General features: G+C 40.0%; 3 protein-coding genes across 10 annotated transcripts in view; all 3 read left to right on the top strand.

Annotated features, from left to right (window-relative positions):
* The window catches only part of adgrd1 (adhesion G protein-coupled receptor D1), a 34,573-nt gene extending 30,124 nt beyond the window's left edge, over positions 1–4,449 (top strand). For both annotated transcript variants that reach the window (XM_061037643.1, XM_061037644.1), the window contains 7 exons: positions 520–586; positions 833–899; positions 1,066–1,157; positions 2,005–2,131; positions 2,238–2,279; positions 2,413–2,505; positions 2,588–4,449. In XM_061037643.1, coding sequence (XP_060893626.1) covers positions 520–586; positions 833–899; positions 1,066–1,157; positions 2,005–2,131; positions 2,238–2,279; positions 2,413–2,505; positions 2,588–2,683 — 584 coding nt within the window. In that variant the 3' untranslated portion in view covers positions 2,684–4,449. The remainder of the gene's footprint in view (positions 1–519; positions 587–832; positions 900–1,065; positions 1,158–2,004; positions 2,132–2,237; positions 2,280–2,412; positions 2,506–2,587) is intronic.
* A 447-nt stretch (positions 4,450–4,896) lies between these two features.
* On the top strand, positions 4,897–18,479 carry ulk1a (unc-51 like autophagy activating kinase 1a). Its single transcript, XM_061037645.1, has 27 exons — positions 4,897–5,707; positions 5,789–5,881; positions 5,966–6,007; positions 7,285–7,317; positions 7,403–7,439; positions 8,592–8,765; positions 8,871–8,944; positions 9,029–9,130; positions 10,448–10,506; positions 11,666–11,748; positions 11,838–11,888; positions 11,968–12,056; positions 12,200–12,356; positions 12,466–12,526; positions 12,654–12,740; positions 12,945–13,070; positions 13,181–13,320; positions 13,645–13,745; positions 13,912–14,033; positions 14,248–14,363; positions 14,722–14,850; positions 16,020–16,174; positions 16,281–16,456; positions 16,555–16,673; positions 16,923–17,080; positions 17,188–17,323; positions 17,443–18,479. Exons 1-27 carry the CDS (start codon positions 5,618–5,620, stop codon positions 17,484–17,486), a joined length of 2,754 nt encoding a protein of 917 aa, XP_060893628.1. The 5' UTR covers positions 4,897–5,617; the 3' UTR covers positions 17,487–18,479.
* Positions 18,480–18,747: 268 nt separating this feature from the next.
* Positions 18,748–25,038, top strand: part of ep400 (E1A binding protein p400) — a 30,960-nt gene continuing 24,669 nt past the window's right edge. For 4 of the 7 annotated variants that reach the window (XM_061037641.1, XM_061037638.1, XM_061037637.1 and 1 more), the window contains exons 1-6: positions 18,748–18,900; positions 20,243–21,597; positions 21,700–21,807; positions 21,939–22,020; positions 24,077–24,483; positions 24,574–24,873. In XM_061037641.1, the coding sequence (XP_060893624.1) occupies positions 20,278–21,597; positions 21,700–21,807; positions 21,939–22,020; positions 24,077–24,483; positions 24,574–24,873 (2,217 nt within the window). In that variant the 5' untranslated portion in view covers positions 18,748–18,900; positions 20,243–20,277. Of the gene's footprint in view, positions 18,901–20,242; positions 21,598–21,699; positions 21,808–21,938; positions 22,021–22,364; positions 22,396–24,076; positions 24,484–24,573; positions 24,874–25,038 lie in introns of those variants that run through there. The other 3 variants (XM_061037640.1, XM_061037639.1, XM_061037642.1) reach the window with 2 other exon arrangements.

Here is a 25,038-nt window from a genome sequence, read left to right as displayed (position 1 = left end):
ATTCAAGAAATTATAGTATGTTTACTCACTATATGACCTAGATCTGTCATGAACTGGATGTCTGTTGCTTTAGTCAAAGTATTTAAGGTTTTCTTGGTTGTTTAGATGATCTTACATCCAAAAATAACCTGTGTTTGAGGAGATGACATTTATACAGGCCCTTAGTCAAGACAAGTGCTTTTTAGCTTATTCCTTTTTTTAACTCCTTTATTTATTATCCCACTCAGCCAGCTTGGCCTAGTGCACTTTGTATATACTCATGTGTTGAATCAACTGTCAAAAGCATAAATTTATTAATACAGCATGTATGGTGAAGCCACCATGATAGCACTTGAATTTGACACAAACACAACAGGGTACATGAACAGTGCAATACAAAGAAGAAAAAAGGGGTTCAACAGGGCCTCACATCACATTTTTTGCCTCAGGTCCTCATTACACATAAATCCAGTCATGGGTACTGTATGACATTCTCAGTTAATGTGTAACATGTGCGTTTCTTTCTGTCATCATTATCAGGCTCTCCATTGGTAATATGTGCGGTGTCCATGACATCAGCTCTGGATAGCTACGGCGAGGTTGACAAGTAAGTATGGCATGAAAGAAAAAAAATCTTAGAAATAATGTGGAATTGATTTTGTTCCATCAAATCTTGGTGGCATTGCATGAGAGTTACATCACCTGTGGAATAAAATTGGAACCAGCGAGCAAAAGCTTTTAGGTTAACTGTAATAACACACGTCATTTCATATTTACATTATAGCTTTTTCACTTGGAAGGGAACCCACTGTGATTTTTTCTCTCTCTTATGCCCCTTCCTTTGCTTTCTCAGCTGCTGGCTGTCGCTGAAGAACGGAGCCATCTGGGCCTTTGTGGCACCGGCTCTGTTTGTCATCGTGGTGAGGAATTAGGATCCATTAACATTTGTCATTTTTTACATTTCCCAGTTTGTTGCATTATTTAATCTACAGACTCGTCTTCGTATCTATTTGTGAGGAATGACAAAAAGTAAAATCTTCTGTGACACTGTTATAAAAAACTATTTATCCTTTCTCTGATATCCAGGTGAATATTGGCATTCTGGTATCTGTGACCAGGATTATATCTCGAATCAGTGGAGAGAGTTACAAAGTTCACGGAGACGCTAATGCAGTCAAGTGAGTTTATTAGGTTACTTCTTTAGGTTGTTATTATAGTTTCAACATTTTGTGTTAGTTCATATAAACAACTTTATGCTGCTATGGAGTGGATTGCTGCCAAACTAAAATTAAATTATTGGACATGCAACGATAATAACGTACCTACCTAGCACTACCTACCTACCTATCTACCTACCGACCTACCTACCTACTTACCTACCAAACTTCCTACCTACCAAACTACCTACCTACCTACCTACCTACCTACCAAACTACCTACCTACCTACCTACCAAACTACCTACCTACCTACCTACCTACCAAACTACCTACCTACCTACCTACCAAACTACCTACCTACCTACCTACCTACCAAACTACCTACCTACCTACCTACCTACCTACCAAACTACCTACCTACCTACCTACCTACCAAACTTCCTACCTACCTACCTACCAAACTACCTACCTACCAAACTACCTACCTACCTACCTACCAAACTTCCTACCTACCTACCTACCTACCAAACTACCTACTTACCTACCTACCAAACTACCTACCTACCAAACTACCTACCTACCTACCTACCAAACTACCTACCTACCTACCTACCTACCAAACTTCCTACCTACCTACCTACCAAACTACCTACCTACCAAACTACCTACCTACCTACCTACCAAACTTCCTACCTACCTACCTACCTACCAAACTTCCTACCTACCTACCTACCTACCTACCAAACTTCCTACCTACCTACCTACCTACCTACCTACCTACCTACGTACCAAACTTCCTTCCTACCTACCTCCTACCTACCAACAAAGGTGATTAATACCACATGTTGTTATCCTGCTTTTTCCAGGCTGACTATAAAGGCAGTGGCAGTGCTCCTGCCTATACTCGGTATATCCTGGATCTTTGGCGTTCTCGCTGTCAACAAACACTCTTTACCATTCCTGTACATTTTTGCTGTATTCAACTCATTACAAGTAAGTTCTTTACTGCTCTACCTTTTCTTTTCCAAACATGCAATTTATGAGGTACAGTACGTCCAGTAAAGCTTTGTTGTTGTTGTTTTTTGTTTTTTTTCTTAAGGGGTTCTTTGTCTTCTTGTTTCACTGTCTGCTCAACTCTGAGGTATGTACTATGATGAATTGTGCATGCACTTCACAGACATTTATTTTTATATGCAAAATGGATATCCCATATTTTGAGTGCTAAGTTGAGTGCTAAGATTTCTCATCATTGTCTGTTCCTTTTTTTTCTGAAGGTCAGAGCTGCTTTCAAACACAAGACCAAGGTGTGGTCTCTTACCAGCAGCTCCATCCGAAACATCAATGTGAAACCGTTCAACTCTGACATTGTGAGTGCTGTGGTTAAAGATTTACTGAAACAAAAGCTGAGCCGAACTCTCTGATCTCACAACACTTTTTCTCCACCTCTAGATGAATGGAAACAAGGAGGGTGTGACTCCAACCAAGATGAACACATGGGACAAAAGCACCAACTCAGCCAATAGAATCGACCTCTCTGCCGTGTAGAAAAACAGAATCTCACTCGCTTTCTGTCCGTGGCAGGAGAGAAATCTTTTAGTGTAGACTGACAAACACTGGCCAGAATATTCTCCCACTATGTTATGTAAAGATTTGGACACTCATCCGCTCGAGTGAACATGATACCAAAGGAGGTGTGTGGCTAAATAATCACTTCACCTTTTAAGACAAACAGACTCTGAGGACTGTGCCTTGTATTGTCTTGTAAAAACACACACTGTTCCCAAAATCAAGATTAGGGATTTCTTTGGATGTCACCAGACTTACTTAGAGATCCTTGAGGATAGCATACACCATCCACCTTTTACATTTTAGTTGATTTACTAACTGGCAAGAATATATTAAACAGAACAGTTTAAGATTTGGGGGAAGAGGAGTAATTTGCTTTCTTGCAAAGAGTTAGATAAAAAACAATTGCAGCCATTGCTAAGTGTGTTTCAAACATTAGGTTACTGTGGCTGCCATGACTTGGTTATAGCTCAGCTTAGCACAAAGATTTGAATTAGAGGCAACAGCTAGCCTGCTATTGTTTCATGGTCATTTGCTTGTTTTTGAATAACTAGCCATGTTAATTTAAGGCTGATAATTTTTCAAAGCTAGCCAAGCTATCTCCTGCTAATAACTTGCTAAGCTATATCTTCTGGCAAAACAAACCCAAAACAGTTATTTAAACTAGGTATTTCCTTGTTTCCAGGACTTGTGCCAAGCGTAGCTGACCTGTTGCTTCATACTCAGCGTGCACAAATTATTTGTGAAGCAATTTTTTTCATCTAACACTTGGCAAGCTAACAAGTTTTCTTGCACAAAAATGTCAAAGAGTAACCTCTGATCAAAGCATCATGTTAGAGATGCAATTTGTCTCACAAAATAGTTGTGTAATTACATCTGCTTGTAGATGACAAATTAAACTTGAGGTGGTAAGCAGTCTTTTCAGAGCACGGCTGGGTAAAAATGCATTACTAGAATAGAAAAGACCAAGGGGAGTTTTTCCTTGAATATAGTGTTAGATGTATGCCTTACAAACAATTCACCAGCTCTTTACAGTATTATCATCACAGAGGAAAAAAATACTTTTTTACCTGAATGAACTTTTTCAACATTCACATGATTCCTACAGCTTTTATCCAACTTTAAGGACAGCACACCACAACTTCACCATAACAATAATTAGTAAAGTAGCAGTGCATTTCACCTTATGTAATTCTGATATAATGTATTTATTTATTTTGTGATTTTTGAGATCTGTATCATGTCTTCTGCAGAGTGTCACAGCTTAACAATCAGTATGTTCTCATTTTAAATTCTGTGACTGTGTTTTCTGGTATATTTGCAGTACCTCACTTCTTTGTAAGCTGCAGTATGCTGTGTTGCTTTTTGAGGATACGTGAATATTCATTGTGTTCCAGACACAATTCTGTGAAGTTTTATTCTGTTGCTTGTTTCTTTTACATTTCATACATTTTTGTACAATGAAATATCAACAATAGAAGGATGTGATGAGGGTGATTTTTTTTCTAAACATACTGTGAGATTGGAGGGAAATGACATATTTTAAAATGCTATTGATCTTACACTGTACCAACATTCGGTTCCTTAAAACAGGATTTAAATTTACTGTATGTCACTCTGTGCTCACTTTTCATGTCAGTTTTAATTTTGTATACATTTTTCTATGCTCCTTTACTGATTGTTGTCTTATGGTACTGTGTTTTTGCTTCAAGTTATCTTTATTATAAAACGTTTATGACAAGAAATCTGTGTCATCCTTTTTCAAATGTTTTAAACCAATTTGTTCAAATTAATATTGATTGCAGGCTGGTCCAACTTGTATGTGATCGTGAATTGGATTATACTAATATGTAATTTTTGTAAAACAAAAAATGCTTTGAGTAATACAGATGCATGAAGAGTGGGTTCAAAGACTTCTGTCATAGGCCTATGTATATTGTTGTATTAGCACAAAACAATAGGCCTTAACGGCTACTATAGGAGCTGAGAATAACAAACATTTCTTAGGGTTAAGCTGTGATCTTTTTGACATCTACAAAGTAAATAGGGGCTTTATCTTTTCTTAAGAAGGAATTTTAATTGAGCATTTTCACAATTTTTTGGGGATTCAACTGGTCTTGACTCACTGATGACAGGAGCTTTGGAAATGGAGCATGAAATGTTTATAAATATGTTAATTATTGTTAAGGAGAACTGGAATTTATCTCACTCGTTTGGTATGTATTTGGTCATTTTTTTCTTCAAATGTCTTCGACCTTTAAGTGGTTGTCATATACACCCTTGAACTATAAAAAATATTTCAGAAAAAAACTTAAGTGTGGTGCGACACTTAAAATTAGAACACTAGCGACCATAATACTACTTTTAGAAATTTGTCCATCTTGATATAGCGTTTAGAATAAGTCGTAGCCAAATGAAGACATTGAATTACAATTTTACAGTGTGTCCCTGAATGCCCCACCGTCGAACAGCTGCCACACTGTTTGCGCATGCTCGCCGTGGGATATGAACCAGCGTATGGGTAGAAAGGTGACGAAGACAATAATATCTTAGCTCAGTGTCTAAATATAAACAGCGACTAAGACCAACGTGAACTTTTTAAACTTTTACCGGTCGTAGTAGGTTTACATGATTATTATTTTTTTACCGTATAGTGAGCGCTGTTGGTCGTTAATAAATTGTTAACATACAGATATTCCCACGCTGTTTAAAGTTTCTGTGTTGACAAACTTTGTCACGTTGTCATCGTTGTTATCTTCGTCCATGGAGCATTTTACATGCGAGGACGGTGTTTTTAATCAATGAAATGGGATTTACCGGCACGAGGGAAGTCTCGTGGGACTGTACATCTGTTTAAAATAAACCTCTTGAACCTGCTCAGGACACTTTAACGAGTTTTATTTTTTATTATCCATGGAGTCTGTTGGGAAGTTTGAGTTCAACAGGAAAGACCTGATTGGTCACGGTGCATTTGCAGTTGTGTTCAAAGGAAGACATAAAGAGGTAACTTTTTATATACGTGTGTTATTATATCTGCCTGGTCATTGTTGTGTATTTATAGGCTATACTTTTTTTTGTAACAAGAAACGTGACTGGGAAGTTGCTGTGAAGTGCATCAACAAGAGAAACTTGGCCAAGTCACAGTGTTTGCTGGGTAAAGAAATCAAAATATTAAAGGTAAGACATTTTTTAAATGTTATACATCCCGTGTTAAGACTTTCTGTGTACCTCAAACTAGTGTTTTTCCCCCAACTTCTCCAGGAACTAAAACATGAAAACATCGTCAGACTACTTGACTATCAGGTAAAGATTATTACCTCCTTTTCCATATTTATTTTGTCTGATACAAATGACACATCGCCAGTAAAGTCAAAAGATTTAACACACAATGATGTCGACTTTGCTGACACATGTTGCAAATGTGTACATGTTCCTGCAATACTAAGCGCCATTGGCTCGTGATGGACTACAGATTTGGCTGAAGGATATTGTAGTTTTTTCATGAAGCATGCGAACCCAGTGACCTGGAGGTGTAGTTTTTGTGAAAACTCTAGGTTTTATGTAGAGATCTTTCAATCTCACTTTAGTAAAACAGTGAAACATGTAGTCTAAAAGGTCATTTCATGAAAATGTTTCACTGTGTTTACTGCATGCAGTAGACTAGATAAAACCCTCTCACAGGTCACACACAGCACAGGACATTAACCATTTGCTTGCATGTCAGTATGCGTGATAGTATGGGTTCCTTCCTGTTCTCACCTTACCAACACCTGTCAGACATCCAGACGGGGGTGAACTGATCTCTCACTGTGTTTCAAACAGATGGCAGGGAGCAGCAGGTTTAATAAGGACTTAATAAACACAGATCCTAAACAGAGTCTCACTTAGACACACACCAGCTTGCAGGGCTAATGAACTAAGATCATACACTCTGACTCAGGCTGGTGAAGCCTTCATATACTGCAATGTGTTCATTCCAACTTGCGTCAGCACAAACCATGCTTTCAATGATCTGTAATAGTAACACTCACAGCTATAGGGTGTTATTAATTCAGTTGTACCCGTTTTCTTCTGACAAACCCTGCTGGCTTCACCTGATTGTGTAAAATACAAACAAGAGGGAACTTGCTTCACTACATGTAAGTCAGCTGGGACTGAGTGACACCTCAAATTTCCCATTCTTTTAGCCCACCTCATGTCACCTCTTGTGACTCCTTTGATATCAATAGTGTTAAATAGGGGAGGGGTCCAGGATGATCCAGTGGGCGAGGAGCTGGACAGGTGTCAGTACTGGGTAAAGTTTCAGGTTCCCTGAGTCTGCTGTCGTCAGGAGGTCCAAAATTTGTAGAAGAGGCTCTGGTGAAAGAGTCAACTCAGTCTTAGAAATGAGCTGGTGACATTTGTTGTGTAACTTAGGGTACATCTGAAAATACACCAAGGGACTTCTGTTATAAATCTGTTATTTCTATTTTTCTACATGACCTATATGTGATTCATAACACATTTTGACCATATTCTCAGCTTAAGTTTGTTACTATTCCTTTGCAAATAAAATGAATATTATCTGCTCTTTTGGACAGGAAATTGGGGGATGTGTGTATCTTGTCATGGAGGTATGTTGTGCAAATACAGATCCCATTTACTCACAATGCAGAGTTGTTGTGGCTTCCTTTTAAACTTGTCTCTCTTTTTGTTCAGTACTGCAATGGAGGTGACCTAGCAGAGTATCTTCACTGTAAGTTTGCTACATCTTGGAAGACGTTTTCTTCTCTTTCTTTTCCACTTTACCCGCAGTCACAGTCAATGCAGGGGGACATCGATTCTAATATTCACTGTTACACCAGATCAAACTTTTAGCTTGTTGCTTTAATGTAAAATGTTGGAGCTGCTTACTTACAGGCGGGTCTATTTCATTTACAAGAGGCTTGGCTAAGCTTTTTTAGTATTTTGTAGGAATAATAGGATTTTGAGGAAACAGCAGTACATGATGCAATTTCAGGTTTAAAGGTCTGAAAGGTCACAGGGTAAATACTAACCAATACTTCAAAGATCTTAACTAAGATGAAATCAAAGCCAAAGAAATACTAAAATATGTTTTACCTACAAATTATGTTGATGCTACTTTGTTATGTTGTTGGCTTTCGTGTATTTTTTTTGTCCACTTTTAAGTTCTCATAGTGATAAATAAACCTTTTTCACATGACAACATTTTCCACTCCTCAAGTTCCAAATCCTGTTTCAAAATATGATGACGCATCTGAGCCCATGGAGCTGATTATTTTCAAGCTAAATTTACCCAATCAGTGTTAATGTGTCTATTTAAATGCTGGTGTAATTCTGCCAGCGTGCCAGCAGCATCTCTAGCCCGCTCTGTGTCTCTGCCAAGGAGGCTCATCCAGCTTCTTGCAGCACAACACACAGTCACACTTGGCAAGGTTCATGGAGCACCCACATGACCTCACCCATCTGTCACTCACTTATCCCCTGTCCTCCGGTGGAAAAACACTGCAGCTATAAATACTGGGAGTACTGGGAGGGTGAGGGGTGCTAGCACGTCAGACAGCTTTGACTATAATTCCCAAATGAGGCAACATCGTAAACAAAATTCTCTTCCATGAATCCTGACAGCCGTGACGCCGGTGTGATTACAGTCATGCATGATCTTCTTACATCACATTTAAGTTTTGGATGATAGTGTAAAAACAAACAGAGTACATGAGATTTAAAAGTCAGATTTGTAACTAAGGATTTGTTAATATTAATTATTGGATTGTTAGTTACCTGGTTGATTCTTCTTTAATAACATCTATACAGTAATAACCTTTTGAATCTAAACACTAACATGCTAACGTCCTTCTCGATCGTCTTTTATCCCTCTGATCCCCAGCTAAGGGCACTCTAAGCGAGGACACCATCCGAGTCTTCCTACAGCAGATTGCTCAGGCCATGAAGGTCCTGCAGGGCAAAGGCATCCTCCACCGAGACCTCAAACCCCAGAATATCCTGCTCTGCCAACCAGAGGGGCGCAGGTCCAGTCCCACAAATACCTGCATCAAATTAGGTACTACTTGTATACATTTCAATATGTTGAGGTATGACAGGTTTTGTTTCTAGCAGTACACGTACTCTTCTGTATGTTGCTCACCATCAGTTTCTCACCCTGCAGCTGATTTTGGTTTTGCACGTCATCTCCAGATAGACACTATGGCAGCCACGCTGTGCGGCTCTCCCATGTACATGGTGAGCATTAATGTCTTGTGCTGTAGTCTCTTGTGCCAACATGTCATTGTGTCATTGTGTCAAGCTGTGTTTGTCTGGTCACAGGCTCCTGAGGTCATAATGTCCCAGACCTACGATGCCAAGGCAGATTTGTGGAGCATCGGTACTATTGTGTACCAGTGTCTGACTGGGAAGGCTCCATTTCATGTGAGTATAATCTCATTTTAGGTGTTAAGGAAAGTGGATTTAACTATTCAACCATCAAATGCTCACTAAGGCCCCTTGCATAACCACGACCTTGAGGAATTGCACATGATGGTTCCCTTTCACAACTCAGAGAAACAACATGATACACTAAACCTCCTTTAAATACCACCTGCCTGGTGGGTGACACTTAGCCTAGTTTCCAGTGTTGCTGGAAAATGCTGGAACAGTTTGTCTACTACTTGTTTGTAAAGAGTCTTGTTTACAGACTGAGGTGGGCATGCGGAAGTGGCTGTCGGCCATTTCTCTGAGCCCACGGTAAATATGGTTTCACAATCCTGGGTATTACTTTCTACTGTTCACGTGGCTGCTCAGATGAAACCTGAGCAGTTATTTTCACATGGACTCAGGTGTGATTTCCGAATAACGCATGCTAATGATTTAGTCTCCTAGTTTAGCCCTTTTTATTTCTGAAACCCATTTTATTATCCACTTAATGAGCAGCGAAAGAAGAAAAAACATGTCGTGTCTCAAACCTTTTGGCCCCACTGAGGTTATTCAGAGTTTCCTTGAAAGCATTTTCCCTGTGATGAGAGGGAAGATGGGCTTCTATTTTTACCTTGACAGGGCAGTGAGTTGAAAAGAGTCCAAGGGTCAGCATGAGGTTGGCTGATGATGATGCTGATGATGTTTGCATAGCTGGCTCACCTGGAGTCTCCAAGCCCTCCACGTGGCATTCAATGTGATCATTAGATGCCCACCTGTTGTTCATCTTTGGATTGTTTGCACTGTGCAATAACTACTATATATATATATATGTATATAAAATATTTTTGCAAATATACTTTATGGTCAGACTGCTCATTACTGTCATACAAAAGCCCCTTTTCAAAGGATTCTGGTGTGTACATTTGATGGTCATTTTCAAGTTGAACCACTTCAGAGGAGCAGTGATTATTTAGCTCACGGTGTAGTCCGTCAAAGAAAACTAATTGCCAACTTTCTTTATGACTGATGGTTAATTGTTTCATCAGTTTTCAAGCAAAAATCTTGAGATTGGCAAAAGATTGGCTTGTTTGAAGTTCTTTGTTATTCATGATAGTGAACGAGTATTGGGGTTTTTTCCCCCTCAGAATAAACTAAACATCACTTTTAGCTTTCAGAAGATGAGCTAAGCATGTTTCCATTTTTTTTGTACAGTTCTATAGAAAAGATGATTAATTGATAAGCCATGAAAAGAATCAGGAGATTTATTGATAAATATAGTTACTGTTTGTCCGACTGGTACACTAATCTTTTTTTCTGTGTGTGTTTGTACAGGCCAGCACACCGCAGGAGCTTCGCTTTTTTTATGAAAGCAACATGACCCTCTTACCCAGGTTAGTACAAACCTGAACGAACCCACGCAAACACACATGTACAATAAATACACTCAGCACACACGTTACACACAGACGGATGAAAGAAGGAAGTGTAAACAGGCTTTACTTGAAGATCTGTCTTCTCTGGATTCTGTCTTCTGATTATTTACTGACGATTCATTTACACTGTAAACGCTCTGAAGTTTGTGCATGATGTTCCGTATGCACATGGAGGGTTTACCCAACTCTTTGAATGAGCCGCAATGACGACAAGAGAAATGATCCTAATGTGGAAGAACACACAGACACCTGACCTGAATTTTCTGAAATCAGTCCCTTTAACATGGTTGGTATTTACACTAAATCCAGTGTGCCAGGTTTGATCAAGCTTACCATGAGGTGTTGTCCCTGTGAAACATCAAACCCTATGTCTCTGCCCTGATGTCACTCAGCACGTAGCTTTGTTTTTGCTAATGAGAGTGATTCAAACACTGGATCTGTCACATTCAGAACTTGAACCAAACAAGTATTCAAAGGGCTTGTGGGTTGTTTTCCTGCTGTAGCCAGCCTGTGTGTTCGCTCGTGGTCATGCTTATCTTTGGCAGTGATAAAGCCAGCTTATAACACAGGCCCCTGTTTTTATATGAGCAGGCATGGTTTGTTGTTTTCTTGTCACTCTATATATAACCTGCTCTGGGCCGCTAGCAGTCTGCACTGCTATCATTTTCCACATGACCCAAATAGCTCCACTCAGACGTAAACACACACACACACACACACACACACACACACAACCTGTATAGGCTCTGGAAGTCATGACGCCCTGCGGTTCTGCACTGAAGCTGTAAATTAGATTAAAAATCCACATATTTAACAGCTCACTCTGAGTTTATGTAAGTGACCTCAATATGTATTTTAACACCTCAACAGAATGCACACAGGCAACAATGCAACATGCACTTATGCCACACTGTTTAAAGCTGCGAGTAAGGATTAACACACCAAATGTTTTCCAGTTTGTCCTGGATTGATCTTTCTTTCTTATATTCTTGGAATGATCCAGCATAGTCTCCCTCATAGACGATTATTATCGATGACCCATCTCTGTCTCACATGATTTATTTGAGCAGTGTTCTACCTTGTTATTATTTTAAATTGGAAACTTTAATCTTCCCAGCATCCCAAAGGAGACTTCTCGTAAACTCAGACACCTTCTGTTGGGGTTGCTGCAGAGAAACCACAAAGAACGGATCAGCTTCGGTAAACCTCCACTCTTTTAATAGTCAGAAGCTCTTCTAATTAGTACATTTTTAAAAGACTCTGACATCAACTTCTTTTTGCATTTGCAGATGAGTTCTTCCACCATCCTTTCTTGGAGACAAGCTCAACCACAAAGAAATGTACGGACTATATGTTGTCTTTGGATGTCTTTTAATTAGTAGTGGTGCAAGACTAAAGCGTTTGTGTTTTTTTGGACAGGCTCTCCTGCTCCCATGCTCTCCTACCCCAGTTCAGGCTCAGTCAGCTCCTCCAGCAACTCCTCCACATCACATCTGGCCTCCCCTCAAGTGCGTGACACTTTCTTTTGTGGATTTAAAACTCCAAAATCCCTCTGTAAAATATATGAAATGCACACCCAGAGCACATCTTTTTCCCTGCTGTAATGTATTCTATGTTTGATTAAGCAGTGTTTTATTTTACACTCTTTTAGCATTCCGATGGAGAGATGCACCGACTGCAGCCCAAAGCGCAGTATTTCCCTCCACAGGACTCCCCTGTCCTCATGATAAAAGAAATAGCCAATCAGCACAGCAGGAACACCTCTTCTTCCACAGAGGACTATGTCATGGTGCCTGCACAGTTTCCAAGTAAGACTTTTAAGCCTCAGCCTTTAGATATGCTTATCTTTTTTATTATGCCGGTTTTTCTTCACACCAGTACTCGGTGTCTGACTATTTCTATTTCACTGCTGTGTAGATGAGGACACATGTGATGTTGAAGTCGGGTCACCTATTGAGAGTTGCCTGATTTACAGTGGGTAAGTAACTGCTATAATAAACTATTTTCTAAACAGACTTATTACTTGATTTCTTATTATAAAGTGTTGAGTAAAATTAGAACGCTCTATTTGCTGGACAGATAGAGCTAACGTATACTATTTTTAGGAGCTCACAACTGGTTGAAAGAAGCCCTGGATTTGCAGGAAAGACACCACCAGCCTCTCCCCAGCTACACTCTCCCCCGAAACCGAGGTAAGAGTCAGGCTCAGATTTTGGTTCCTTGTAGATAAAAATATCTGTGATAAATTATTAACTTGAGTGTTGCATGTTTAATCGTTAAAGTACAATCTGTGAAATGATGCTACCCACTGCTCTTTATAATTGCATTAAAATCCCTCCTAACTGCACATTCCTGTGTTGTCTCTTTTTCTCTTGCTTCCTCCTTAAACCATGCAGCAAACCTGTTAAATTAGTCGGCCCAAACTGCAGCCCTTCATTGCCCATTCCTGTCCCGACTCAGATCCAAAACTACCAGCGTATGGAGCAGAACTTGCACCCTGCCGGCCTGCACGGCTCCACCAGGCACGTACAGCTACTCAGCTGTCTCCTCTCAGCACCTGCTTCCTACTGCTGTTGTTTAGTTATCACCTGTTCTTTCCTGCCTGTGTCTGACTGTGTCTCATGTCCTTTAGGGCTACACTCTGCTGTGGCGGCAACAGCGGGGAAAACTCCCCCCAATATGGAGGCTGTAGGTCTGCAGGTCTGGGATCTGTCGTCGACTCCCCAAGACTGGCAATTGGAGGCGCGCGACCACATCCGTCTTCCCCACTAGGTAGGCATCTGATATGGCTTCTTTTTTTTTATGGCTGTTTTTTTCTATCCAATGAGTGTTTCAAAACAGAGGTCACCTACAGCAACGCTATCTGTCAAACTCCTTCAGTTCCACTATCTGAAATATGTCATGTTAGCTGTATTCCTGGAGATGTTTTTTGATGAAGTGTTGCAGTTTTACTTTCTCCATACCAACTTTCCCTCTTGATGACTCACAAGTGTTGTGACAACACCTAGAGAACATGTCTGAGCTTGCTTCACTTCAAACATGCCTAAATCACTTTGACTTCTTACGGCATAATCTTTATGATACTCTGTGCTTCAGTGGGAATGACTCCAAAGACCTCAGAGCAGACTCTCCCCTTCAGCACAAGAACTGGACTGCTCACTGGCTCCCCTGACATGCAGGACACCAGCAGCCCAAAGGTCAGCCTTAAAAAGATCTCTATTACAGACACACACATTACCTGGCCCAATTCATCACAAGTGACTCATTCTTTATGATTAAGAATAGCAAAAATACATTCTGCTAATGCAGGGGAAATCAGATCCTGTACATGTGGGCAGAACTTCAATATCTTTTTATTTCTAGGTTAAATCAAGGATGCCAAACCGAACCAGGACAGTCCCAGACCTGAAATCCCTCGACCCATCTCCTGTTTCCCAGACCAATTTCAGCAGGAAGTCAGCCAATAAGAAGGGCCCTTTTAAAAGGTATGAGCAGCATACTCCTAATATATTAGAATACATGTAATAATTATGATATGAATTTTATATAAAATGGGAATTTATGTAAGTAATCAAGACTTTTTCATTCATATGTAAACCTGCCATCTGGCATGTAGTCATGTCACACAGTGTAAATGATTTGCATCTGTTAAATGATTAAATGCTATCAATGGTGTCTGTGTCTGTATCTGATTTCTAGATCGCTGAGCACTGGCAGGTTGTCTGACATGCTACTTAAAGCCGCCTTTGGAGCTCATCTTATTGAAGAAGGAAGTGTCGAGAGCCTCAACTGTGACAGAAGCATGGATATACCAGGTACCAGTATAAAGTAGGATACATCAAAGCATTAGAATTATTTACAGATACTGTGTGTCTTTGTTCACATGTGTTTGAGACTATGTTGCTGGTCTCGATTTAGAAAGATCGGCACATGTTTTTTAGTAAAAACTAGCAAGGCTTCTATAGTAATCGGCCATGTATTAGAACTGCACCAGAACATAATGCAAAGGGAGACCTTTATGTTACAATGAAAACAATTTTGAGAAATAAACACATATCTTTTGGGAGGCAGTGATTAAATGTTTGAAACATAGTATCTAATTCAAGGTATTTTAGTATATTTTCCAAAGACATCTTTCCATCTGACATAAACTCCTTTTATTTTCTGCAACAGCTCCACCTACTGGTTATCACAGAGGCTTGCAGTTCACAGACAGCCCCCCTCCTACAATCTTCATAATGGGTTCTTCTCCCTCCAAAGGAAACACTCCTCCTGATGCTGTGGTATCTAGGATGTTTTCAGGTTAGTATCCCAAACACTGTCCCAATATTGACTTCACTGTAGATTGTGGATTTCTCATTTTATTAGTTGTTGTTTTTTTCAGTGTATAATTTTTAAGATATATCTTGAAGAGTAAGTTATTGTGCATTTACAAAATAACACTGCTAACTACAAGTACTGAGAGCCTTTGTGGTTGAACAAATCTGTTTGAGATAAACCATAGGAACATTTGGTAAGTTAAAGATCAGACTGTGATTGTTATTATGATGATAATAACTCAATTATAGCATCTTAAAATCGAGTGTTTACAAAGTGCTTTAACATGCTAGATAAAGTATTTTATTTATTTATGCATTTAATGTATTTAATTGCAATTCTACAATTCACTTAGCAGACGCTTTTATCCAAAGCGACATACATCAGAGAGTAAGTACAACACAAGCAAGGGTCTAGAAAAGAGGAAACAATGTCAGTAAACAAACAATCAGCTTTGAGTCCGATTGGACACACAGGTGCTGACAGGCATTGCACAGTCAAAGCACAACATTAACAGCTGTTCTTGTGAGCTCTAATCAGTATAGAAACCGTCTTAAAACATTGTTACCAAACAAAATCATCGTCATTACTATCATCATCATCAATAATATCAAAACCATAATCATTATCATCATCATTAAGGTCGTTGGTATTCATGAAAGAGCTAGGTCTTTAGCTTATTCTGTAAGGTGCGATAAGGACAGTGAAAATCAATCAACCTATAAGCAATACAAATCTATGTAAATATGCAGGAATTAGCACAAAAGCCAAATTTCATCCGTAGTCCTAGTGCAGGTAATAACAAAAAATACAAAAGAAATGTACAATTACAGGACATCTCACAGGACAGTCTACAGGGCAGCACACAAAAGAACTCACAGACAGTTTTACACAGAAAATGGACAGTATTGTTACATAAGAAATAACAGACACACATCTAATTAGCTAGATAAAAATACAGGAGAGACCAGAAGCCATCAGGAACAGGCACCAGAAGCAGAGACAGATATTTTAATTATTGTTTTTATTTTTTTCATTAAAAAAATATTTACTACAATGAAAAATAACAGTCCCTGGTTAACTGCAAATCTGTATGTGTAATCGTGTACTCCCCTTCTCTGTTTGTTCGTTGTGTTTAACTTTTGTGACTGCAGGCTCTCCCAGCTACATGAACTCAGCCTGGCTTCTCAACAGTCGTCTGCTTCAGGGAGGAAGCCGCAGAAACAGTGAGACTGAATCTATGGACGCTACTCCTCACAGCAGTCTGGTGTTTCATCCTCCGGAGCTCCCCGAAGACACACTGATGGAGGTACAGACAAATACTATATTGATGCCTTGAGGTGAATTCAAATTACAGACAATGAAAATGACCAAAAAAAAGAGAAATTCAGACTTGAGATTTCATCTTTTGACAGCAGGCTCATACAGACGTCCTGAGTGAACTGCGTTTCATCTTGGCTTTTGTCCATTGTGTCATGGAGTTGGCTTCTTCTAAGGACCTGAGTCTTGAAACCATAAGCAGTCCTGATGTTTCCTTTCTAGAGCAGAGCTTAGTGACTGATCAGATCAGCCTTCTGAGTAAAGAATGGAGGTAAGAGGCATGAAGCTATTTGTATTTTCTCAGCTTGTCCCTTTCTTCACTAATTATAATGGGACTGACTGTTTTCTGTTTTTATGTGCATATTCCAGCTATGCAGAAGAATTAGTATTGTACATGAAGGCTGAGGAGTTTCTGTCATCGGCACTGCACACAGCTAAAGACAATATCAAACAAGGCCGACTCGTTCCCTCTGCTACAGTCAAACAAGGTGAGACTTGTAAACTATTTTGTATATCAAGAATCTACAACTACCTAGTTATACTTGTAGTTTGTTTTACGACAGATAAAGACTTTTTTCTTTTTGGTCTTAAAAAATATTAATAATAATTTACAGAGAACAGCTTGACCCTTTCAGGGTTTTCTACTGTTCTACTTTAAGTGAGAGTGATTCCATATTGAAGCTTGATAACAAGGCTCTGATTACATTTCTTTTAAATACTTTATTTTTGGTGTGCAGTGATCAGGAAGCTGAACGAATTGTACAAGAACTGTGTGACATACTGTCGCTCACTCAATCATCGGCTGCAGACCTTCTTGCTCGACAAACAGAAACTGATGGAGCGCTTCAATGGACTCACAGCAGAGAAACTCATCTACAGTCACACCATGCACATGGTGAGCGCACAGCACACCACGACACGCTGATATTCACTCTGAATTACATTCTACCCATTGGGCATCATTATATTAATGCATCTGTGCTGTGTTCTTGATGTATTCAGGTACAGTCTGCTGCTTTAGATGAGATGTTCCACTATGGCACAGCATCAGTCCAGCGCTACCACAAAGCCCTCTTGCTAATGGAGGGTCTGTCTCGAATCATCACTGAGCAAAAAGACATTGACAGCGTTGATAAATGTAAGTGGCAGTAAAAACTAAATTACCAAACAGAAATGGATTTCCTTACATGAATCTTGCCTTACTCTTCACAAGATTTTGTTCTAATCTTAAACTTTCAATCTCTCTGTTGTTCTCAGGTAAGCAGTGTATTGAGCGACGCCTTTCTGCTCTGCAGTCTTAACAATATCCATGAACCCCCAGGAAAGCGTCCAAAGCAACTGTATTATTTTTCCTCATCTTTTCAATGCTGATGGACTCTTCTAGTCTGTCAATACACAAAGCACTTTGATCCGTCTTAAGGGAAATGACCAGTAGAGGATCTGCTCTGATCCCCCCAGCCAGTCTGTAATATTTACATAAATGCACAGAAAAGACTGGAAGATTGTGCTATGATTGTTTGGACACTTTGATCAGGTAATTAGTTATCAGTATGTGTTTTGTTAAAGACTGTATGTTAGTGTGTTTTGTGTTTGCACATAGAATAAGAAGATTAAATATAACTGACATTTAATGGGTTTTACTTGAAACAAAGGTTGTTCAGTTGTGATGCATATGTGTTATGTGTAGAGTAAAAAAGCTCACCAGCCATCGAGAGCCAGATTGTTTTGGATAAGATGACCAAATATTACAAATGAGCAGAAGTAGTGGAAAAATGTGCCTGCTTTTCTTCTACATTTAGTTTTTAATCACAGCACAGGGTGAAAGTAAAGGTGGTGTAAGTATGAGATAGATTGTAGAGATTAATTGTCTTACATCATAGCCTTTAATAAGTACATTTGACATTTGATTGAGATCTTGGTTTTTTAAAACTGATTCATTGATGTCCTCTGTCATTTGAAATGTTTCCAGTCTGGAGGTACATCAACTGCAAGAGCTCATGTTGTCTGATGTTTTTGTGTATGATCGCAAATTAGGTTTTTTATATTGTAGCTTTTGGAAAAGATCTTTGTTAAGATCTTGTATTTTTGTTAGATAGTTTATAAATGAATTTGCACATGATTTCTGCCTGATAGTCCATTTGTTAAATACAATTACACATTTCATTTTTGTGTAAGTTTGTTAGGATTGGAATTTGCTCTTTTCTACTTTGACTTTGTGAATGCCGTTGAGATTTGCAAAATGTAATTGTTACACACTGTTTGATAAAAAATAAATATTTATTGTAGAAAAATAATGTATATTTTTTGTCTTTTATTTGTACATGTGTACATTGAATTATAACTTAAACAATACGTTTTAGTGTGTTCAAAAACAAATAAAATGAATGTATGAAATGGGACGATTGTTAATGTTGCGAGGGTGTTTGTTAAACCCAAAACCATAGACTGTAAATAATAAGGTTAGAACAAGACAGTAAATATTAAACGCTACACCGCACTCCGGTCTTACGGCTTCCTGGAGACTGTTCTACATCCGGGTCACGCTAAAGGTCGCTGCGGTCGCCATGTTGCTGAATGAAATTAGCTCCAAAACATTGAATAGCCGTTAGCAATATCGATATTTTATTTTTTCGCGGAATAATTTTTGTTACCCTATTTGACTTATTGTAACTATGACTTAGGATTTATGAAGCTACCACAGAAGCCCCATTCCCTGTAAGTAACCAAATTGAGGGGATAAAATGTGTTTATTCATTAGCAGCCGGCCTGCTAGCAATAACAAGCTAACATAATTAGCATTGACTAGCACGCGTTCTGTGTTAAGATTAATTTTATTTAACGTAACGACACAGATAACAACATGCCAGCAGTAACACAATGCTATCTTATTCACGTATGTTTATTGTATGTTACCGCAGCTCTAAGGCTTTGTCTTATATTCTCTTGAATTGCTTTTCGTTAGCTAGCGTTAGCCGACGTTACGCCCCAGTGGGAGCTATAAACAATGAACATTTACATCCTGAAAATAATGATTTTAACTAGTTATATAAACCACAAATATAACCTCAACACCGTGTGACTAACACGAGTTCTCACAAAACATCTTTTATCGCTCTATGTTGTTAAATATTGTATCAGATAGACCATCGATAAATGACCTGTATCGATCACTGAACCAGGATGAGAGATTATAAAACATATTCTGTAACATTTAGTTCATTTTAAATGTGCACGGATGTAATGATGAGTGTTAAAGATGGACTGTTAAAACATCTTATAATCATGCAAGATGTTTATTCTGGCTCAACGAAACCATTTATTGTCAATAAAGTGAAATCTCTAAATTATCATATCTTAATATAATGTGCCAGCTGTCAGGAGCTGCCCTCTTTATTTCTAGTACATACCTCTGGTTTGATTTATTTAAATACGTTATATAGACCAGAACTAGACTCAAGATACATCATATATCACCTCATTGTTACACCTGAACCCTGGTGAGAGAGAGGCTGGTTCTCCAGGACTGACCTGGGGAAAACTGCTTTTAGTGTTAGTTCTGCAGTAGCTTTATCTAATTTCTCGTTGTTTATCATTTATGTATGTTTCTCGGCATCGTTGTAAATGAGGGTCGCCCTCAGTGATCTCTCCGAGAACTTAAATAAAGGTTGATGATGATGAAGACTTTATGAGACAGAGCAAATAATTTTATGTACAACAATAGATATTTTAGGATGACTTAAATTGTTAGCCATTTGAGAATTTAGTTTGAATGTATAAATAGGCATATCTCATGCTCTTCAACTCACAACACTACAGGCTTCAAGTACGACCTAATCAACACAGGAATATTAAAGATATAAAATAGTATGATCTCTGAAAATATAAATATTGCCTACATACTTATGCCTAATCGGGTGAATATTGGTGTATAACCATTTGTAACTACCATAATATGCATTGCTCAGGTGTACTACTTCAAATAACCCTTGCATTGCTACTATCATGTTTAGTCATCAAAACTCGCTAATTGTTTTGATATGCTTTGCCCTTTCCACAGATTGTTGTGTTTAGGCATAGAAACATTGTCACGCAATGCACCATGGAAGTGGATCGCAGAATATGCAACGACAGCTCCAGAGATCAAAATCTGTCAGTGGGTCTGAAGCAGAGGAGACACAGCAGCAGCCCACCATGGCAGTCACACAGCAGCAAGCTACAATTAACCATCCTCAATCGCCTGTGACCACATTCTCCTCTGCTGCCAGTCCTTCTGCCCCTCAGTCACCCAATTATCAAATAATCATGAGTCGCAGCCCAGTCACCGGACAGAACATGAACATCACATTACAAAATGTGGGACAGATGGTAACTGGTAACCAGCAGATCACCCTAACCCCACTGCCCATCCAGAACCCAGCCTCTCCTGGCTTTCAGCATACTACACCTCAGTGGAGGTTTGAGCATGCTCCATCCTCCTACATTCAGGTTACCTCACCTGTGCCCCAGCCCATGCAGCCCCAGAGTCCCACGCAGCACAGCCCAGTCCCGGTGCAAGGTTTGACAAGGCCAGGAGCACCTACATCAGCACTGTGTGGACAGAGTCCAACACGATTTGTTGAAGCCGGTATGTTGGTGCGGCAAATCAGTTTAGGAAGTCCTTCAGGAAGCGGCCACTTTGTTTACCAGGAGGGGACGGGACTGGCTCAGATTGCACAGGCAACACCTGGCCAGGTACAGCTGGCTTCTCCAGGAGCACCAGGCTCTGTAAGGGAACGCAGGCTGTCTCAGCCTCACTCACAGACTGGAGGCACCATCCACCATCATGGACCTCAAAGTCCTGTGGCCACCGGTACTGCTGTCCCCACTCTGAGCAGTCCTGGTCACATCACCACATCCAACCTACCTCCACAGATCAGCAGTATCATTCAAGGACAGCTGGCACGCCCCATGATATTTGAGAAGACGTCACAGGGTGTTGTTGCTGGAGTAGGAACCACAGCTACAGCATCATTTAGTATACCCACCTCCATTCCACCTTCTAGCCCATCCCTCACTAGTCCAACCCAAGGGATCGCCAACAATCCCCTTGGACTCACTAGCATGACTGTGGGCACTGTGAAGAAGCAGATTCCCAAGAAGTTAGAAGAAATCGCTCCTTCGTCTCCAGAGATTGCCCAGCTTAGGAAACAGTGCTTGGAGCACCACAACAAGAAGATGGAGAGCCTGAAAGAAGTGTTCAAAGAATACTTGATTGAGCTCTTCTTTCTGCAGCACCTCCAAGGTAACATGATGGACTACCTAGCTTTTAAGAAGAAGCCCTGTGTCCCCTTGTATACTTATCTGAGACAGAATGACTTGGACCTGGAAGATGAAGAGGAAGAAGAAGAACAGTCTGAAGTCATTAATGATGAGGTAATACATTGTCTAGCTCACTTGGTGAAACCAAGTAGGAATTTTACTATTTAAAAACTGAATATTGATTTAATTCTTATTTAAAATCTGCATGTTTTTCAGGTAAAGGTTGTCACTGGAAAGGATGGCCAAGCAGTAACACCAGTTGCCATAGCAACACAGCTTCCTCCCAATGTTTCTGCAGCTTTTTCTGTCCAGCAGCAGTTCCAGGTGATAGTCGCAACACTGTTTTAAGCAATTATTTTGCTAACATTTTCATTAGTTTCTTTTCTTGATTGTATTTAAAAAATCTTTTGTTAAAGAAAATCCTTCATTAATTCTTTGAGATGTTGTTTTTGCAGGTACACCAAGGGGTTGCTGGCACCATTACAAACCCTGGTGACATGGATGCCTTTAAGAGGCAGCAGGCTATGGTGCAAGCAGGTAGGGCAAGGATCGTAAACTGCTGCCTCTCTTATGTTGCTTTGTTTCCTCCCCGTTTGCTTTGTTTTCTGTTGGTTTTCTTTTTTCCCTCTAATTGCTTCTGCTTTTAGATATTTGGCATCCTCTACTAGAGCTCTATGTTGAAGTCTTTACCGGAGGAAGGAAAGGTGACCTGTAAGGTCTGCAGAAGGTCATTGCTCTGTGCCGAGTGCTTTTGTTTTGCGTTATGAGGGTATTGTGTGTTTTGAATCCCAGATCAGGCTAAGAGGTCCCGGATTGACGTTGGTCGCCATGGGCTGATTTTCCAGCATCCTGGTGTAGGTCCTTTAGGATCACCTGGCGTTCCACTCCAGCAGCTTATGCCAACAGCGCAAGGTAGGAGTGCTACTACCAGGCCGCTCTTTGTTCTGTTCGATGCTGCTGGACTTATCCCCTCCATCAAGCTAAGGAGATTTTAAAAAGTGAATCACAACTTCATCTTCTACAAACAAACTTCAAGCAGCATCAGCAAACAGCTCTTCATCCGTGTGCTGGAGTTCTCAGCAGTCCACAGGAAGTTCAGGCTTAGCTGTACCAGCAGCAGCTCTTTCACTCTGTCATGATTAATGGGGAAGAAGGCAATCCAAATCTGAAGAAGAGTAGCCACTCAATGGGAAGATGCCATGTCTTATGATTTCCCTTTTTTGTTATATCTATCGTTCACCAGTCGTTATCCATCTCTTCTTTTCTGAAGTTTGTTCCCGTTCGTCATCTTTGTTTGGACCGACCTTCTTGTCCGTTCAGATGGATTTTCATCTAATGTGGCGGTGGATCACAGAAAGTGGGAGCCCTGTGTGAATAGATTCACTCTCCAACGGGTGTTTGCTTGTTTTCCCATTTTATGAATCCACGTGCCATGCTTCCTTTTGGTTTCCCATTGCATTCCTTCTCAAGTCTTCCCCTCTCTCCGCGTGTCTCTCCTTGTATAATCAACAAGGATTCAACATCATCAATCTTAAATTCATACGTTACATCTTCAAGAGTGTCTTTTCTTTATGTCATGTTCACGTTTAGTTGATTTCCTTCCATGTTATTTCATGGCATTTTGTTCTGACTTGGCCTCTTTCCCTCAGTCTAAGTAGGAGGGGGATCATGTGGAGGAGTTGCGTTCACGGCACAGGTTTTTGCGATGGTGGTGGTGTGGGTGAGTCAGGGCCAGGTGCTGATGGCTTCTAGGCAAGGTGGTGTGACGTGCAGGGAGGTAAGGCAGGTGCTGCTTTAGTGTGCACAGCTCTGCTCAGGGCCTGCTGTCTGCAAGACCCCATGTGTGTCCTTTTGCTCACCTCTGTGCTTTGTCGCTACATGAGGCATCTAGATGCCTTGGTTTACCGCTAGAGTGACATTGCTTCATGCATGCCAAACATGGTGTTTTTGTGAGTGTCTGCTCTATATGTATTTTCCCTTAATTTTCCCTGTCTCTTTGTTTCCGCTGTTCTTTTAATACAATTTTCCTTTGTAAGATTTCTATATTCTTCTCTAAAAACCTCTGTTATTGCATGTATAATTTCTTTGATGTTTTTAACCACATTCTCTCAACATTTGAAATACAATGTTTTGGTTTTGCATTAATCAAAGTAGTATTTTATTTGAGAGACATGTAGATTTTCACATTGATTTCATTTCTTCTGTAACCATTTTGCTGTATGACTCATTAGTTTCTGCTCTGATCATCAGGAAGTAGTAAACAACTGTCAAATCATACAGTACATCTTGTTCATTTAGGCAAAAGGACCCAATGAGATCTAATAGCTGAAACTTAAACCATCGTTTAAAGTTTAAAACATCTTTTTAATTATCTACTTAGAAGCGTAAATATATAATTCTTGAAAGTCGTCTCTCAATAAGATATAAGGAGAACTATCAAGCACTTTCAAAACATTTTTATCTTATTAAAATTACAAATGGACATTGAAAAACACTTGACTTGAGACGACAAGATTGATCTTAACATCATTCTGTGTGTTACTCTCTATACCACCCCTTTGTTTGTCCTATAATTTGGTTACTATGTGTACAGGCGGGATGCCGCCTACTCCTCAAGCAATCCAGATTGCAGGACAGAAGCAGAACCAGCAATATGACCCATCCAAAGGACCTCCAGTGCAGAATGCAGCCAGTCTACACACACCTCCTCCCCAGCTACCTGGCAGGTTGCCCCAAGGTACTCTCCCTATGGCAGGCCTGTCAATGACACTCTCCCAGCAGGCTCAGTTACTGGAGAACACAGCTCAGGCTGGTGGTCAACTGGCACAGGTGAAGGTGCAGGCAGGTGGGCCTGTCCTGACCACAGTAAACCCCCACACACAGCTACAGGCCCAACTGCAACAACAGATGCAGCCAGGTCTTCATATCCAGCTGCAGCCCCAGCAGCAACAATCCCAGGCTGTTCTTCAGTCAGCACAGGCGGTCAGTCAACTTAAAAAAGTATAAATACAGTTTTCAAGTATGTTTTTTTTATTGGATCATATGACTGCAGGTGACCTTTAAACATGTACTTTTCTCTCTTCTCTATAGACGGTCACACTTGCTCGTCCTGGTACAGAGTCAAACCAGCCAGTTCAGAGGATAATGACCAACCCAATATCCATGACATCCATTTCTCCTGCTCCCCTTCCTTCTACCAATCCTGTCGCAACCCCCCACACTGCCAATCCACTTCGCCCTCATGGTGCTAACATCAACCCAAGCACCCAGTCCAAACTGAGTGGAACCAATGGCATATCCACTGTCAAAGTGGGTGGCTTTGGTCAGAGTGCAACCATGCAGACCTCCCAGGAAGGTTCCCAAGACAAGCATGTTGAGCAGGCCAAACTGGTAAGTTCAATAAGCACACTAAGGCCCTGTTTACACCTGGTATTAATATTAATACTGGGATCACAACTGGACAGACCAAAGCAAAGCTATTAAGGCACTTAAGATAGATAGATGTACTTTATTGTTATTGTTTATAAGATGTCTTGATTATTTTTTGAAATCCTA

The sequence above is a fragment of the Labrus mixtus genome, chromosome 5 (genome assembly GCF_963584025.1).
Source record: "Labrus mixtus chromosome 5, fLabMix1.1, whole genome shotgun sequence".
NCBI lineage: Eukaryota > Metazoa > Chordata > Actinopteri > Labriformes > Labridae > Labrus > Labrus mixtus.
The sequence above is the reverse complement of the archived record's forward strand: the minus strand, read 5'-3'. Positions and strand labels throughout refer to the sequence as shown.